We start from the raw sequence: 15,878 nt of genomic DNA, 5'->3' as shown, positions 1-15,878 counted from the left end.
TAAACTGGTGACTAACCACGGGAAATTCTGCCTGGGCCCATCAACGTCACTTCTGGTTCCTGCCAAGATGACGTAATTTCTCCTGTCCGGCTTTAAAACCGTCATGTTTTTCTGCTACCTCAGTTCTGTTGTGGAGTCAAGTCTGAAAGACGTTTCTAATATTTTGCCTTTTGTCAAACCAGTTTTCAAGTATACAGGGTGGCTGCCCCAAACCTTTTTGTGGTGTCTTTTACACCCTTTCACACCTTTTGCTTTTATATTAAGGATTTTAGACTGATTACTTTTTTGGAAGTTTTATTGTATTAATCTTGGTTTTTTTTGTAAAAGTTTTTGTATTCTTTCATTTTTTGTAAATTTTTTGAAGTTTTGGCAAATTGTCATGCTTTAATTGGACATAATTAAAGTACAGTGGTGTGAAAAACTATTTGCCCCCTTCCTGATTTCTTATTCTTTTGCATGTTTGTCACACAAAATGTTTCTGATCATCAAACACATTTAACCATTAGTCAAATATAACACAAGTAAACACAAAATGCACTTTTTAAATGATGGTTTTTATTATTTAGGGAGAAAAAAAATCCAAACCTACATGGCCCTGTGTGAAAAATAATTGCCCCTGAACCTAATAACTGGTTGGGCCACCCTTAGCAGCAATAACTGCAATCAAGCGTTTGCGATAACTTGCAATGAGTCTTTTACAGCGCTCTGGAGGAATTATGGCCCACTCATCTTTGCAGAATTGTTGTAATTCAGCTTTATTTGAGGGTTTTCTAGCATGAAGCGCCTTTTTAAGGTCATGCCATAGCATCTCAATTGGATTCAGGTCAGGACTTTGACTAGGCCACTCCAAAGTCTTCATTTTGTTTTTGAAGGTGGATTTGCTGGTGTGTTTTGGGTCATTGTCCTGTTGCAGCACCCAAGATCGCTTCAGCTTGAGTTGACGAACAGATGGCCAGACATTCTCCTTCAGGATTTTTTGGTAGACAGTAGAATTCATGGTTCCATCTATCACAGCAAGCCTTCCAGGTCCTGAAGCAGCAAAACAACCCCAGACCATCACACTACCACCACCATATTTTACTGTTGGTATGATGTTCTTTTTCTGAAATGCTGTGTTACTTTTACGCCAGATGTAACGGGACATTTGCCTTCCAAAAAGTTCAACTTTTGTCCAATCAGTCCACAAGGTATTTTCCCAAAAGTTTTGGCAATCATTGAGATGTTTCTTAGCAAAATTGAGACGAGCCCTAATGTTCTTTTTGCTTAACAGTGGTTTGCGTGTTGGAAATCTGCCATGCAGGCCGTTTTTGCCCAGCCTCTTTCTTATGGTGGAGTCGTGAACACTGACCTTAATTGAGGCAAGTGAGGCCTGCAGTTCTTTAGACGTTGCCCTGGGGTCTTTTGTGACCTCTCGGATGAGTCGTCTCTGCGCTCCTGGGGTAATTTTGGTCGGCTGGCCACTCCTGGGAAAGTTCACCACTGTTCCATGTTTTTGCCATTTGTGGATAATGGCTCTCACTGTGGTTCGCTGGAGTCCCAAAGCTTTAGAAATGGCTTTATAACCTTTACCAGACTGATAGACCTCAATTACTTCTGTTCTCATTTGTTCCTGAATTTCTTTGGATCTTGGCATGATGTCTAGCTTTTGAGGTGCTTTTGGTCTACTTCTCTGTGTCAGGCAGCTCCTATTTAAGTGATTTCTTGATTGAAACAGGTGTGGCAGTAATCAGGCCTGGGGGTGGCTACGGAAATTGAACTCAGGTGTCAAGGGGGCAATTACTTTTTCACACAGGGCCATGTAGGTTTGGATTTTTTTTCTCCCTAAATAATAAAAACCATCATTTAAAAACTGCATTTTGTGTTTACTTGTGTTATATTTGACTAATGGTTAAATGTGTTTGATGATCAGAAACATTTTGTGTGACAAACATGCAAAAGTATAAGAAATCAGGAAGGGGGCAAATAGTTTTTCACACCACTGTATATCATTTAAGACTTTGGCTCAGGATATTGTCAGCTTTCCGTTCCCTTTTTGTATGCCTTGGGCTTTTCATTAATCATTCAGGAATTTATTACATTTGTTAGGCCAAATCACAACAAGAAAGTACCTCACTGAGGAAAGTGATAATTGTTATGAAAATTAGTTTTCTCAAATGCAAGATAAGGTGAGGCCTCCAAAACAAGCTAAGAAGCAGGCCATTATCCTGCTTGGTCTGCCCAGTATAGGTTCACCAAACCTCAGCCAGGCTTCTAAGGCATCTGCTGGCTGCAGCTGGGACAAGCACCAAAAATAGAAAACTATAAAAATCTTGAAATATATATTAAAAGCTCTACAAGAGGAAGGATGACTTTTAACCATCGACAGTCATGTATCGAGGTGATGTTATGTGTATGTATGTTTTATTATTGTTTTTGTTTATTTTGAGTCATTATGTTTGTGTTTTTATTTTATTTTTATTGGTTTCATACGTAATTATATATTGGTGTACTCTGGTGAAGTCTATTTGAGTGTATATATTATAATCTATGGTTGGATTTTCACGGTTTTTGATTATTTTGCTTTGTATTTTCATTCTGATTTCTGGACTGTGTTTTTTTATATTTTTTTACCATTTTGAAAAAAATGTGAAAAAATCATATTGGGTAAAGAAAAGTTCAAAGAAACCATAAGGACACTTCACATAAAGGTAAAATGACTGATATAGATGCATGGATTGAGTGATGCTACTGAGATTGTACTGAAAGTATTATAAAGAATGACAAAGTATTGTATGACTTCTTTGCAGCTAAAGGAAAGAAAAACACGTGAGCCACATTATGTGGATAAACAAGAAATGAAAAGTTTGTTAAGAGTTTTATACTGGAAAAAAGGCAAGGATGGTGGGGGACAGAACTGTTTTTAAAGACTATCTACAGCTTTCACCACTGTTCTGGCCAGGAGGCACACCTTTACCAAGGTGCACTAGCTGGTGCTTGTTCCCATTAGAAGGACCGTTATAACATGTTGTCTGCTTTCTCACATCATTACAGAAGACACCTTAACCATTCTGTTTCTCTCTTTCTCTCTCATATGTTTTTGGTGAAATGACTCTTAACCATGCTACCACACTCTTGCTTCAATTTTACCATCACCCTCCTTCTCCCTCACCTTTCTTTTTTCATTGGTTCATGGCAGCTGCTCATATCCTGCACATTGTTCCAGTTGATAGTCCTCATTTGTATAGCCAGCTTGCACTGTCACCTTCCTGTTTCGTCTTGGGGCTGTACCATGCATGTACGGTATTCATAGCTGAGTCTATGCAGTATTAAAGACCGTCTTGGCCAACAGTGTTGGAGAATGTTACTTTTAAAAGTAACTTAGTTACATTACTCATTACTTACATAAAAAACAACTAAATATGAACATCTATATAAGTTGCTATATCTATTCTATCTATTATCATATATCTATACTAATAAAAGGCAAAGCCCTCACTCACTCACTCACTCACTCACTCACTCACTCACTGACTCACTCACTGACTCATCACTAATTCTCCAACTTCCCGTGTGGGTGGAAGGCTGAAATTTGGCAGGTTCATTCCTTACAGCTTCCTTACAAAAGTTGGGCTTTCATTTCGAAATTCTACGCGTAATGGTCATAACTGGAAGCTGTTTTTCTCCATTTACTGTAATGGAGATGAGCTTGAAACTCGTGGGGGCGGAGTTTCGTGTGACATCATCACGCCTCCCACGTAATCACGCAGTACATAGAAAACCAGGAAGACCTCCAAAAAGCGCTGAAGAAAACATGCATTATATAATTGAGAAGGCAGAGAAACAATAAGAAGCGAGCGAGTGACATATACAACCATATTCATGAGTGCTGCTACTTCGGAAACAAAGCACGATGTAAACCTACACTTTAAATTGAGTTCATAGACAGGCTGCCGCTGGCGTTTGTAATTTAGTGCCTGCCCATATAAGGCCGTCCGTCAGCGGCAATCCAATAGCAAACTCCCACTAAATATTCACGGGTGGAGGACTGTGCTTATGCAGAGGAAGATGAGATGGTCAGGGTGGTGTTTGGCACAAACTCAGCAAAACTGCGAGAGAAAGTTTTAAGTGCCAGGACTAAGGTAACATTAAATACAGCCATGGACATAGCACAAGATGGCACCAGCACAGCTGGGAATCATCGATGCATGTACACCGAGCGGCTCACGTGAACTGGGGGGAGAAGACAGGGGACACCCGGAGGGCTTCCGGATGCGCAGCTGGCACTTCCGCCACACTGGGGTGTGTCCACGGAGGAATGCCGGGAAGCAGCTGGAGCCCATCCAGGGTGTGATAAAAGGGGCCTGAAGAAAGGCGAAAAAGACTGTGAAAGGCCCGGACTTTGGGGGGATCGGTGTTGGAGGCACTGGGACGTGCACAAAAAACTGTAAATATTGTATATAGTGTGGTGTAAATAAACGTGTGTGCTGCGTGAACAAATGATGTCCGTCTGTCTGTGTCCGGGTTTCGTTCCACAATATATATATATATATATATATATATATATATATATATATATATATATATATATATCAACAAATTACTTTAAGAAACTAGACTCAGTCATGACAAGATTCATCTGGAATTCAATATGGCCACACATCCAAAAGGTAACTCTACAAAGATCTAAAGCAGAAGGTGACATGGCACTATCTAACTTTCAATTTTACTAATACACACACAATAAAACCTTGGAAATTGGCAAAAATAAATGAATTAACACTGTCAGAGCTTGCAATGGAAAACAGCTTGTTGTAAATATACTGTACGTTGAATTCTCTGCTTTATGCTCCAATCAATACTAACAATCCTCAATTTACCAACATTCCAATCATCTACCAAAAATATGGAACCAGGTCAGCACATTTCATGCTCCTATACACTATAATTACCTTTTTACCCCGTCTCAATCCTACTCATCATTTAACCATTGGTAAATCTGTATACAGACAATGTATTTGGATCTTATATACAAATATATTCTAAATTTAATTTTCCAGCTACATAGTTTTTTATTATTTACAAGTTAGAAATTTTGTTAAAGAAATTCTACCCATCTATATCCCTCTCAGAGTTTATACCAGTTAGTCTTGATGAAGACTCACATAGCTTTTTAATATATATTTCATAAGGATCTACCCTTCAATGACCACAGAGCATGGTCGGAAAGGGACCATCCAATTAGCATATCAGAAAATGAGTGGAACTCAGAAAAACACACATTCTAATAATTCTAGAATTCAACTAAAAATCTCCCATCAATCACATCTAATTTAAAATTGTCTAAAATGCACCCAGGGCAAGATCCAACCTGAAAGCATTGCCATCTAGCCGCAGCATCAATAGGCCATATGTTTTGGGAATGCACAAGATTAATATATTTTGGACCAAAATCTTTTTATAATTCTCAGATAAAAACGATGTTGCAATCACTCCTAATCCATTAACTGTAATATTTGGTGTACTCTCAGATGGCTTTCAGGTGAATAAGAATAAATTGTAATATCCTAAACCACAGTAAGAATCTCAACCTACCTTTTATAACTCCGTGTGTAAGCAATGTTCTATATTACTGTAACTCAAATTAGAAAAAATCAGTTATGAGGATGTCTGAAACCATGGCAAAAATTAATTTATACCAGTTTAAAATTAGTATATTGGCCCTGTGATTACTTCTTTTATGCTATTAATTGGTGTATTATATTTAAATGTTAGATTTTTTTTTTTGCTCCCATCTCTCTTCTTTTTGTTTTTCTCTTGGGCAGTGCTCAATATTTTTTTTTTGTATTTGTTTTCCCTGTATTGGTTTTGTAAATGGTTGTATCTATTATGATATTATTATTTCTTTGGTTCAGTTGTATGCCATTGTAATTTTCTGCTTTTCAAAAATTTTATAAAAAAAATGAATCATTAACACTAGAAGAGAATATTAAAGCAGATACAAATTAAACTAAAAGCATTGATTACCTTTAAATCACCAGGTCTTTTTATATAACTACTAGCAGATTACCCAGTGGCTTTGCTCACTGAGTGGAAGGGAAAAATGTGTGGCTCTCATGAGGCAACGGCATTAATGCCTTTTGAACAACACATCCCACGTGATTCAAATTTAACCCTCTGTGCTTGGCAGTACTCACACATGATGTCCATTTCTCCTATTGTAACTTTTGGATGTAGGCAATAATCTTTTTAATTGTTATAATTGAATCCCTCCATATACAGACCCTGACACCTGTGTCACGTGGCAGTCTGTGAATACTGCATCCGTCGAATTCGATTCTGTTCACACGTTGTACAGGTGTTTGTGAGGCCCTGCATTGTGACTGTCGCGAGCCTGTGAACCTTCTCTCTTGATCTGCTTCTGTCTTACTTTGTCTATGCAACCTGACTTCTGTTGTCATATGTAAGCACGTTGTTCGGGTGTTTGTGAGGCCATCAATTGTGATTGTTGTATACGTTGATCAGTGAGCCTGCGAGCCTTCTCTTTTGATCTGCTTCTGTCTCACTTTCTCTGTGTAACCTGACTGTTGTGGTCATACCTAATTTCCATTTCAAACGCAAGTGCGTGAGTGCAATATAATATGTTCTGTGGTCATACGTAATTTCCGTTTCAAACACGAAAAGAATTTTATATATATATAGATAAACTTGTGGTTTCAATCAAATAACTAGAAAATATGTGACAAGGCTATTAGTACCTGTTAGTGTCAAGAGTTAAGGACATCACAGACACCTGGGGCCTCATGTATAGCGCCGTGCGTAGAACTCGCACTATAACATGGCGTAAGCACAAAAGCCAAAATGTGCTTACGCACAGAAAAATCCAGATGCAGGAATCTGTGCGTACTCCAACTTCCACGTTCTTCCGCTACATAAATCCCGATCAGTGTGAAAACTAGCGCTCGTGCACGCGCATTATGTAACGCCCCAAATCCTCCCAGAATTACGCCTATTTGAATATGCAAATCAATATAAATCGCCCTTAAGCGCAGCCTTCTGTGAAAAGACAATGGTAAAAGCACGGGGGGAAACATAAGAATTTCAGCGAATACCAAGTGGAGGCAAAGGAAAAACATACTATTTGTTCAAATAAGCCGTGGTATAATCAACAAAAGGAAGTTGATCGAGTGGCATAGCGTGTTGGAGAAACATGAAAGCTCACATCCACAAAATCACAATGCCGGAAATAAAAAAGAAGTCACATATCAAAGTCGCCATGGAAAGCCGAGTTGTAAGCCCACTGTCTGAGTGTCATATGAAAGCTTATTAGGGTACAGAGAAAAAAGCCACACGGTGGGGAAAAAGCACGAAATGTCCACTTCAATCTCGACATTTCCACTTTAATCATGTAGTTTATTTTGTCATTAAAGTAGAACATTATAAACTTCATCTTAAAATCGTTTAATTAACCAGTTTCTCAAATCACATCGTAATTAAAGTAGCACGTTAAATGCTTTGTTTTGTATTTGATCTTCTACTCGTATGTGCTCTATGTGTGTGAATCACTACTTGCTTCTTAAACTGGCTCTCTTCCTCCATCTGGACACAGAGTCCATTACATTCGTGATATTACAGCTCTCTGAATAACTAAAATACTGAGATGTATACATGATGTCATTTTCATGATGATAGGAGCTAAAGCACATTATTAAACATGTGTTTCATGAGCCTCGTGCTCATGACAAGCATTTATCTTTTGTCGAAATTTGTCGCTGCGTTTTTAGCTGTGTTGTTATTTTCTCTTTCTGTATTATATTCAATATATATTGGCGTGGCCGCCCCAAGAGTCCTTGCTTTTCTTTCCCCAAGTAACCGATCGCCACACAATCAGCTCTGTAATAGACGTTAAGCCATCTGTAAGCTTAGCGCCGATTCTTCAAAACGTTTAAAGAACATTGAAATATCTTCGTAGTACATGTTTAATTATTCTATCCTTAAAGACACTCCCAGTGAAGAATATAGATTATTTAAATGAAGTTAAAGTTTTATCTGTATAATTTAACAAACATATTTTGCTGCATTTCACCTTAAAAATGATATCGTCATCATATGTAAATACGCGCTTTATAAAGTGGCTCAGGTTGTGCGATATTATAACTGTAGTGCAAGTTTACAGTGAGGTAATTCTACTTATAAGTACAAACAGTTCTACAAGGAGCACTTGATTGGCTGCATTTAAAGTTCTTGGGATTAAACTGTTTTGAACCGCGAGGTCCGTACAGGAAAGGCTTTGAAACGTTTTGCCGTGGCAGAGACAGCGTGTGCTTAATGCCGTATACCGATAATTCTCTTTCCGATCAGCTGCTGCTGTGATTCACACTCAGATACAGTGATACAAATACTCCGAGTGGTGCAGTGAGAGAAATATGGAAAAAGATGATCCGCTGTGGCAACTCCTAACGGGAGGAGCTGAAAGAAGAAGAAGAAGACGGAGAAGTGACAGTAACAACGCTAAAACAGTTATGGCATTTGGAATACTATGGCTGTTCCCTGGACCATTATATTGTTACGAGTTAATTACAATCAGATGCATTACACTAATAAACAATATGTAGTTAGTTTCTGTGTATTTATAAAGCCGTGTCATGAAAATAATGAGTAATCACACAAGAACAGTACCATTGCTTTGACGCTGGGTGCCGCCAGTTTGCAAAACCGAGCGGAGAACTTGCGTACGACAAGGCATGAGGTACCGTGGAAAAGTGCGTGGCTTTACGCCAAGTGTAGGTTTTTTACATCGCGATTTGAACGTGGAAAAGTTCTTACGCAACATTTCTGTGCGTACGCACCGTTTATACATTAGGCCCCTGAACAGCATGATCAAAAAGGCTAGTGTATTAAAGGACTGAACCTAGACTCACTAAAAACTATAAAGCATTTTACTGGAGCACCTATCACCACCACCAAATTCCACTGTAGTGTGATAAAAGGCACAACAAAGGGTCTTTTTTGCCCATAGCTATCAGAGTGCATAATGTCTCAGTATCTTCATATGCTTAAATGCTTACTATCGGATATTTTTTTCACAAGAATATAGGTAATGGGAAGATATATGAAAATTAAGATATTTATTTGAATATATTCTTATTTGTCATGGAACATGTAGGTAAAATAATTTCAATTAACTCAGTACAAGTGACAATAATACTACTACTCCTAGCCATGTGCATATTCTGTTAACTGGCAATTTCATATTATCCTGATGTGAGTGTGAATGGACAGGCACTTTGTCATGGGATCGCTCCAGCCTGGAGCCCAATGCTGCAGGAGTAAACTCCTGTTCCTTTAGACACTATATTGAATTAGGTGAGTTTGAGAATATTATGTAAACAAATAAACAATACACTTTAGAAAACAGAAAATAATATTCTGGTTTATATGAAAAGCACCAATCTTTACTTATATAATACTGACGTTCCAGCTCAATATAATTACAAAGCATTTTGAATAAAAATTTAAAGTATATTTTCAAAGTTTAGTGTGTAAACAGTGTGGCATACGGCCAAGGTTCTTGTTCAACCTGGGATGCATCTATGCTGGAAGGACTGGTGGAGGAGGAGCATATCCAGGGCATTACCTCCCCTGGAGCAGTAGGTGGCAGCCTACCCTGTGTTGCAGCGGTGCCTCAGAGTCCCACAGGGCTCCATGGGAGCAGGAGTTTGGTGCAGTCCTGTTGGGTTCCGTAGCTGCCTCCAGGGGGAACTTTAGCTGAGCCCTAGATTGCAGTTCATTCCACCACACCCGGAAGTCATGCCAGAAGTAGACCAACGAGCACCTGGAGTACTTCTGAGGGCCTTATAAAAGGAGCCAGCAGCCACTACTCCACATGCCAGAGTCGAGTGGGAGAAGAAGAAGAAGCTTGCCAGGAGGAGTGGAGGAAAAGAGAGAAGAGAAGAGTAGTGTGCTTTTGGTTTTGAGCTGTGCTGGAACTGAGCTTTACATATGAGAAATGGGGGACAGCATTTCACACAGGGAAAAAATATAAAATAAAAAAACATGTGCCTTGAACTTGTGTCCCACCTCTGCTTGTGTTGGGTTTGGGCAGTGGTGCTCCCAAAGTGGTCCACAACGGTCAACATGACTTATAAAAGGCCATATGCTGTGCCAGTAATTAGATACAGTCTTTTTTTATGTCGAAGCCTAGCTCTGTAAACATATACAACACTGTTGGGAACAATTATAAACCATTCTATTGACTCTTCTGTTATGTTACTGTCACGGTGTAATTGAGCAGGCAAATCAATGAGGGAACATTAATTAATATGTAACAATGGTTTATAATCAGACCAGATGCCAGACACCAGGTAGAAGTCCAATAATTATTTTTATTCAGACCAAACAGTGCACAAAGCACTCTCCACTCCACAATACTCATAAATATTAATCAATACAATACACAAATCAATCCTCCTACTCGGAGACGCGTTGCCACCCTTCCTCCCGACTCAGCTCGCCCGTCTGGGATCTCACGCAGTCTCTTATAGTCCTTGACCTGGAAGTGCTTCTGGACGCTCAGACCATATGACTTCCTAGCACTTCCGGGTCAGATCATAACTCTTCTTTTTCATCCCGGAAGTACGTCATTTCCTCTGTCGCTGTGACTAAGACGTACTTCTGGGTTATAAGTAAAATAGAAGCCTCTGGGCCTCCCTGCAGCGTCCCCTGGCAGCCCCGACGTTATCCAGCAGGGCTGTACAGGAAAACTCCAATGTCCATGATGCCCTGCTGGAATTTGGGGCATCTCCATGTCGTAGGGAGGGCTCCCTCTTATGGCCTGGGGGTATTGGCCGGGATGAATGGCCAGCCATAGTCCACAATAGATAGACACTATAGCCTAAACACATACCACACTAACTAAAAAGGAAGAAAATGTAAAAGAAAGAAAAATGACTTGGCAGTCACAATGAGGCACTATGCAGGCATATTTCTGTTGGTATAAAGGAGCCCCTGTAGTGTTTCTTGACACACTTCTGCTGAATAATTTGTTGGCTGAAAGTACTCAGTGTCTCAGAGAGAGGATATGCAGTACTGTTCATAATAGCACTCAGTTTTGTTTTCATTCTCTCCTTTGCTACTACCTCCAGGGGTCCAGAGTGAGTCCAATAACCGAGCCTGCCATTTTATTTACTTTGTTGATTCTGCAAGCCACTCTTGAAGTGATGTTATGAGTTCAGCACACCACAGCACAAAAAATCACACTGGCCATCACAGAATTGTAGAAGATGTTAAGGATGTCACTACCCACATCAAAAGAATGCAGGCTTCTAAGAAAAAAGAACCTGCTCTGGCCTTTCATATATAATTCCTGTAAATACAAGACCAGTTCGGCCTGCCATTAATTTGGACCCCCAAGTACTTGTAGGAGTTTAAAAATACATAAGTATAAATATAGATGTAATGGACTAGCCTGAAATTATAAAATAGTGGGTACACTCTTCAGAAGAAGGTGATACCTTTGCAGTGCCTCAATCTCATGCCATTTCCTCCTTCTCCCCATAGGATATCATAGAAACTGCACTATATAAATTGTGCTGTTCAAGGAATTTCCTTCAGTTTCTGTTAATTGACATGATAAGCCCAGATAGCTATCAATGTGTATTCTTTCTTATGTGGCATGTTTTGTATTTCATTGTAAAGGAAATCCAGTAAAGCTGCAGTCTTTACAAGAATACATTTCCCAGGGAACATGGATACAAATATTATTAGAGTTGTTACTGTTATTCTATTTTAGCCATACTCTGTAGACATGCAGTTAAGATGTTTGCTCCAGTGAATTTCACAGTGGACATGTGAATTTTTAAGTTCAAGTGTATACTGCTTCCCACATTGTGCCCATTGCTGCTTTGGTAGGTTGCTGCCCTTTACAACACCAAACATCAAGTATAAAAAATGTATGTAAGAAATCTAAGGCTTCTATAATAGCTACCTCTGAAATTATTCATGCAGTAGAAAAAGAACTGCAACTTGCAACTGTCCTATTTTTCAAACACTCATTTCTTGATTTTTTGCTCTATTGCTCAGCAGGTTGCCATGACATGTTTGCTTGAATGGATAGCTTCTATGATCAAATGCATAATTTTAAATCACACACTTGTTACCTAATATATAAAAGACAGAAACTTGCAGAACATATGCAGAACTGCTCACACTGTATTTGTTAGAAGTCCCTTTAATACACTTTACAAATATAATAAATATATTGGCTGCAAGCTCTGGGCTCAAAGAGATTTCTGTTCCCTTTGCTTCAGCAACTGCCACAATAATTTATTTACACAGTTTTTAAATCTTTATTTATTTTTGTATAGTTTTATTGAAATCACACAACATTCCATACAAATAGATCAATTTTAGAAAAATAGGATTGAAAACAAATCAACCCCCACCCCTGAGAAAGAGAGCAGCAGAATAAAAGTTAAAGCTGGTAAAAATAAGTAAATACATCAATTAATAAGTGAATAAAAATAAATGGAGAAGAAAGAGAAATGGGGAGAGAATCTGCTTCCTCAGTGCTTTAACAGCTTATTCTAAAATGTTATTGAATAGATCCTGCCATGTTTTGGAATATTTCTGCACAGATCCTCTAAGTGAGAATTAGATTTTTGCCAATTTCAAATAATATATAACATCAGTTACCCACTGACTTAAAAGAGGAAAGTTAGGATTCTTCCAGTTGAGCAAGATAAGTCTGCGTGCCAATAGTGTAGTAAAGGCAATTACAGTTTGTTTGTCTTTCTCCACTTTAAACCCATCTGGGAATACACCAAACACAGCTGTTAGTGGATTAGGAGGAATTGTGACACCAAGACTGTCTGAAAGGCATTTAAAGAGTTTGGTCCAGAATGATGTTAATTTGGTGCAGGCCCAAAATGTGACCCAATGAGGCTGGAACTTGATTGCAGCCTCCGCAGGCTGGATCTTGCCCTGGAAACATTTTAGACAATTTTAAACCAGGCAGATGTGCTCAATATATAATTTTGAGTTGAATAATTGTATGCTTTGCACCTTTGGAGCTCGAGTGAATTCTCCGGATTGCTACCTTCCACTCTTTTTCTGAGATATTGAGTGAGAGATCCTTTTCCCAGTGTCCTCTTGGATCTTTGAAAGGGAGGGACTGTAAAATGGTTTTATATATTGCAGAAATGCTGTCTAATTCCTCGAAACAGCAATATTTTTGCAGCATAGAGGGAGGTGGGAGGTGTGGAAAATCGGGCAGGTTCTGTTCAACAAAGTTTCTAATTTGAAGGTAGTGAAACAAATATGTTGCTGGAAAGTTAAATCTGGAGTGTAATTGTTCGTAGGATGCAAAGACGTTGTCTATGTACAGATCTCTAATTGATTTAATCCCAAATGCTTTCCAGACAGTAAAAACTGCATGTGTTTGTGAGGGATGAAAAAGGTGGTTCTCATGCAGAGGTGCCACTGATAAAAGATTCTCTATCTTAAAATGCTTCCTACATTGGTTCCATATTCTGAGTGAGTGAAGCACAATTGGGTTGTTAGTATATTGCCGATAACTTGCATTTATTGGGGCACAAAGCAAGGAATGTAAAGAAGTACTGCAGGATTTTATTTCTATTGCGGACCAAGCCTGTATTTGTGTCCATTTATTTGTGCCCATGTCCAGGTTTTTATAGTTTGTATGTTTGCTGCCCAGTAATAAAATTGAAAGTTAGGTAGAGCCTTTATTTATTTACAGTTCACTTTTCCTTATGATGTCACAGCTGGAAGTGTAAGGAAATCCAGAGGAAAGAGATGAGGATCTCCATATGCCTCAAGGTATATTCTTCTTATTTTTTTAGGGAAAAAGTATAGTTTGTGATGTGAACACTCATTTAAGACATGGGACATCCACAGTAGTTAAAAAAAAACAACAGATCCAACCCCTTATGATTATGTGAGTCCAGACAGGGTAAGTAAAGTCCTCAGTTCACTTCATGCTGCTCTGCTAAAAGGAGCTCCACCTAAACCTAGGTGTTTTTTAGAAATTGTTCCCTAATCCTGTTATTTAGAGAATGGGCTATAGGCAGTAACTATCTTCTATAAGACACTTGTGAAGAGAGAACAATATTTAAAAAAAACATTAGAATAATGACAGAGACTGGGACTCCTAAAATATCTACCTTAAAGAATGTCTGACCTAAATCAGTTTTAAAAAAATACTTTTACATTTAACTTGGAAACATATGTGAATTTGCTCTCTGGTTGGTTGAACCCACCTCGGTGTCACTCAAAAATTCTTTTAAGATCTGTGCAGTAAAAGTATTTAACACTGGTTGCTCACACTGCTAGGCTCAGCAATTTATTCTAATCCCTATTTATTCTAACACATTTGAAAAGCTTGCCAGGTCATGCAATTTAACTTTGAATATTTTAGTTACTAGCCTTGGAATACTCATACTTATTGTAATTTTCATGTTTCCCAGAAATAAGAAGGTGTTTTTGGACTCACCATGAAAATATATGTACATTGCCTTCATGCACCCATAGATGTAGTAAATAAGTCATAAATATTGAATGGTTATTAATTAACAAAATAGGAGTCTTTACTGTAAAAGCCAAAACAGGTTCCAGACCCTCCTACCTGATCCACAGCAGTAAAATTGTCACTCCCATCTCCACCAGCAGCCATAATTGGATGGAGAACACCAAAAGAAGTGTGGAGTTTTGGGGGAAGGGGGCAAGGATCAGCCCTTCTCTTTTACTGTTGGGTTTCCAGTGAACCTGTGGGGTGGCATAACCTTAAAAAGGGAAACACAAAAAGATGCCTGTTAACTACTTTACATAGTATTAAAGGAAAATATACAAAATATGTGTTTTGTATGTGGTAAAACACTTTTCCGAGATGTTATTTTTGCTTAAATAGCTTATACCTTTTGAAGAAGACATTTAAACATCCAGCTACAGCAAACTGGAAAGATGTTAGTGTTAAGTAGGTATACCAACTACATAGGAGCTACAATAAATCAATTTATGAAACGTGTAAAGTTGACTTTATTTAAATACAGTAAAGTACAATTTAGCTACCATAAACAGTCCAGGGGGGACACAGTGAGTGCAGATTTTATTATAGTCTGAGATTTCCTCAATTTCTTTTAACTAGATTTTCTAATTCATAGTTATTTTAACACTGATGATTCTAACTGTACTCAATGTTTGAATTACACTTTTCTGTTACATTTAGTAGGACTGAGATCTATTCAATGACTTGCAGTTGGCAGAGCTGTATTCTGCCTCTTAGAGTTGCCTGTTGGAAATCTGGCAACATGGAGGACTCTAAGTGCAGTAAATAGATATGACACTGAAGACAGATATGCTGTGGAGGTCGCTATTTATGTCCATGCAGAGGTGAGTCTCTTGTATGTACAGTGGTGTGAAAAACTATTTGCCCCCTTCCTGATTTCTTATTCTTTTGCATGTTTGTCACACAAAATGTTTCTGATCATCAAACACATGTAACCATTAGTCAAATATAACACAAGTAAACACAAAATGCAGTTTTTAAATGATGGTTTTTATTATTTAGGGAGAAAAAAAAATCCAAACCTAGATGGCCCTGTGTGAAAAAGTAATTGCCCCTTGTTAAAAATAACCTAACTGTGGTGTATCACACCTGAGTTCAATTTCCGTAGCCACCCCCAGGCCTGATTACTGCCACACCTGTTTCAATCAAGAAATCACTTAAATAGGAGCTGCCTGACACAGAGAAGTAGACCAAAAGCACCTCAAAAGCTAGACATCATGCCAAGATCCAAAGAAATTCAGGAACAAATGAGAACAGAAGTAATTGAGATCTATCAGTCCGGTAAAGGTTATAAAGCCATTTCTAAAGCTTTGGGACTCCA

General features: G+C 38.4%; 1 protein-coding gene across 3 annotated transcripts in view; it reads right to left on the bottom strand.

Annotated features, from left to right (window-relative positions):
- slc4a3 (solute carrier family 4 member 3) overlaps positions 1–15,878 on the bottom strand; it is a 274,743-nt gene that overhangs the window by 206,098 nt on the left and 52,767 nt on the right. For all 3 annotated transcript variants that reach the window (XM_039756390.1, XM_039756394.1, XM_039756391.1), the window contains exon 2: positions 14,618–14,774. In XM_039756390.1, coding sequence (XP_039612324.1) covers positions 14,618–14,665 — 48 coding nt within the window. In that variant the 5' untranslated portion in view covers positions 14,666–14,774. The remainder of the gene's footprint in view (positions 1–14,617; positions 14,775–15,878) is intronic.

Source organism: Polypterus senegalus, chromosome 6 (genome assembly GCF_016835505.1).
Source record: "Polypterus senegalus isolate Bchr_013 chromosome 6, ASM1683550v1, whole genome shotgun sequence".
NCBI classification, from domain to species: domain Eukaryota; kingdom Metazoa; phylum Chordata; class Cladistia; order Polypteriformes; family Polypteridae; genus Polypterus; species Polypterus senegalus.
This window is presented reverse-complemented; position numbering and strand designations above follow the sequence as displayed.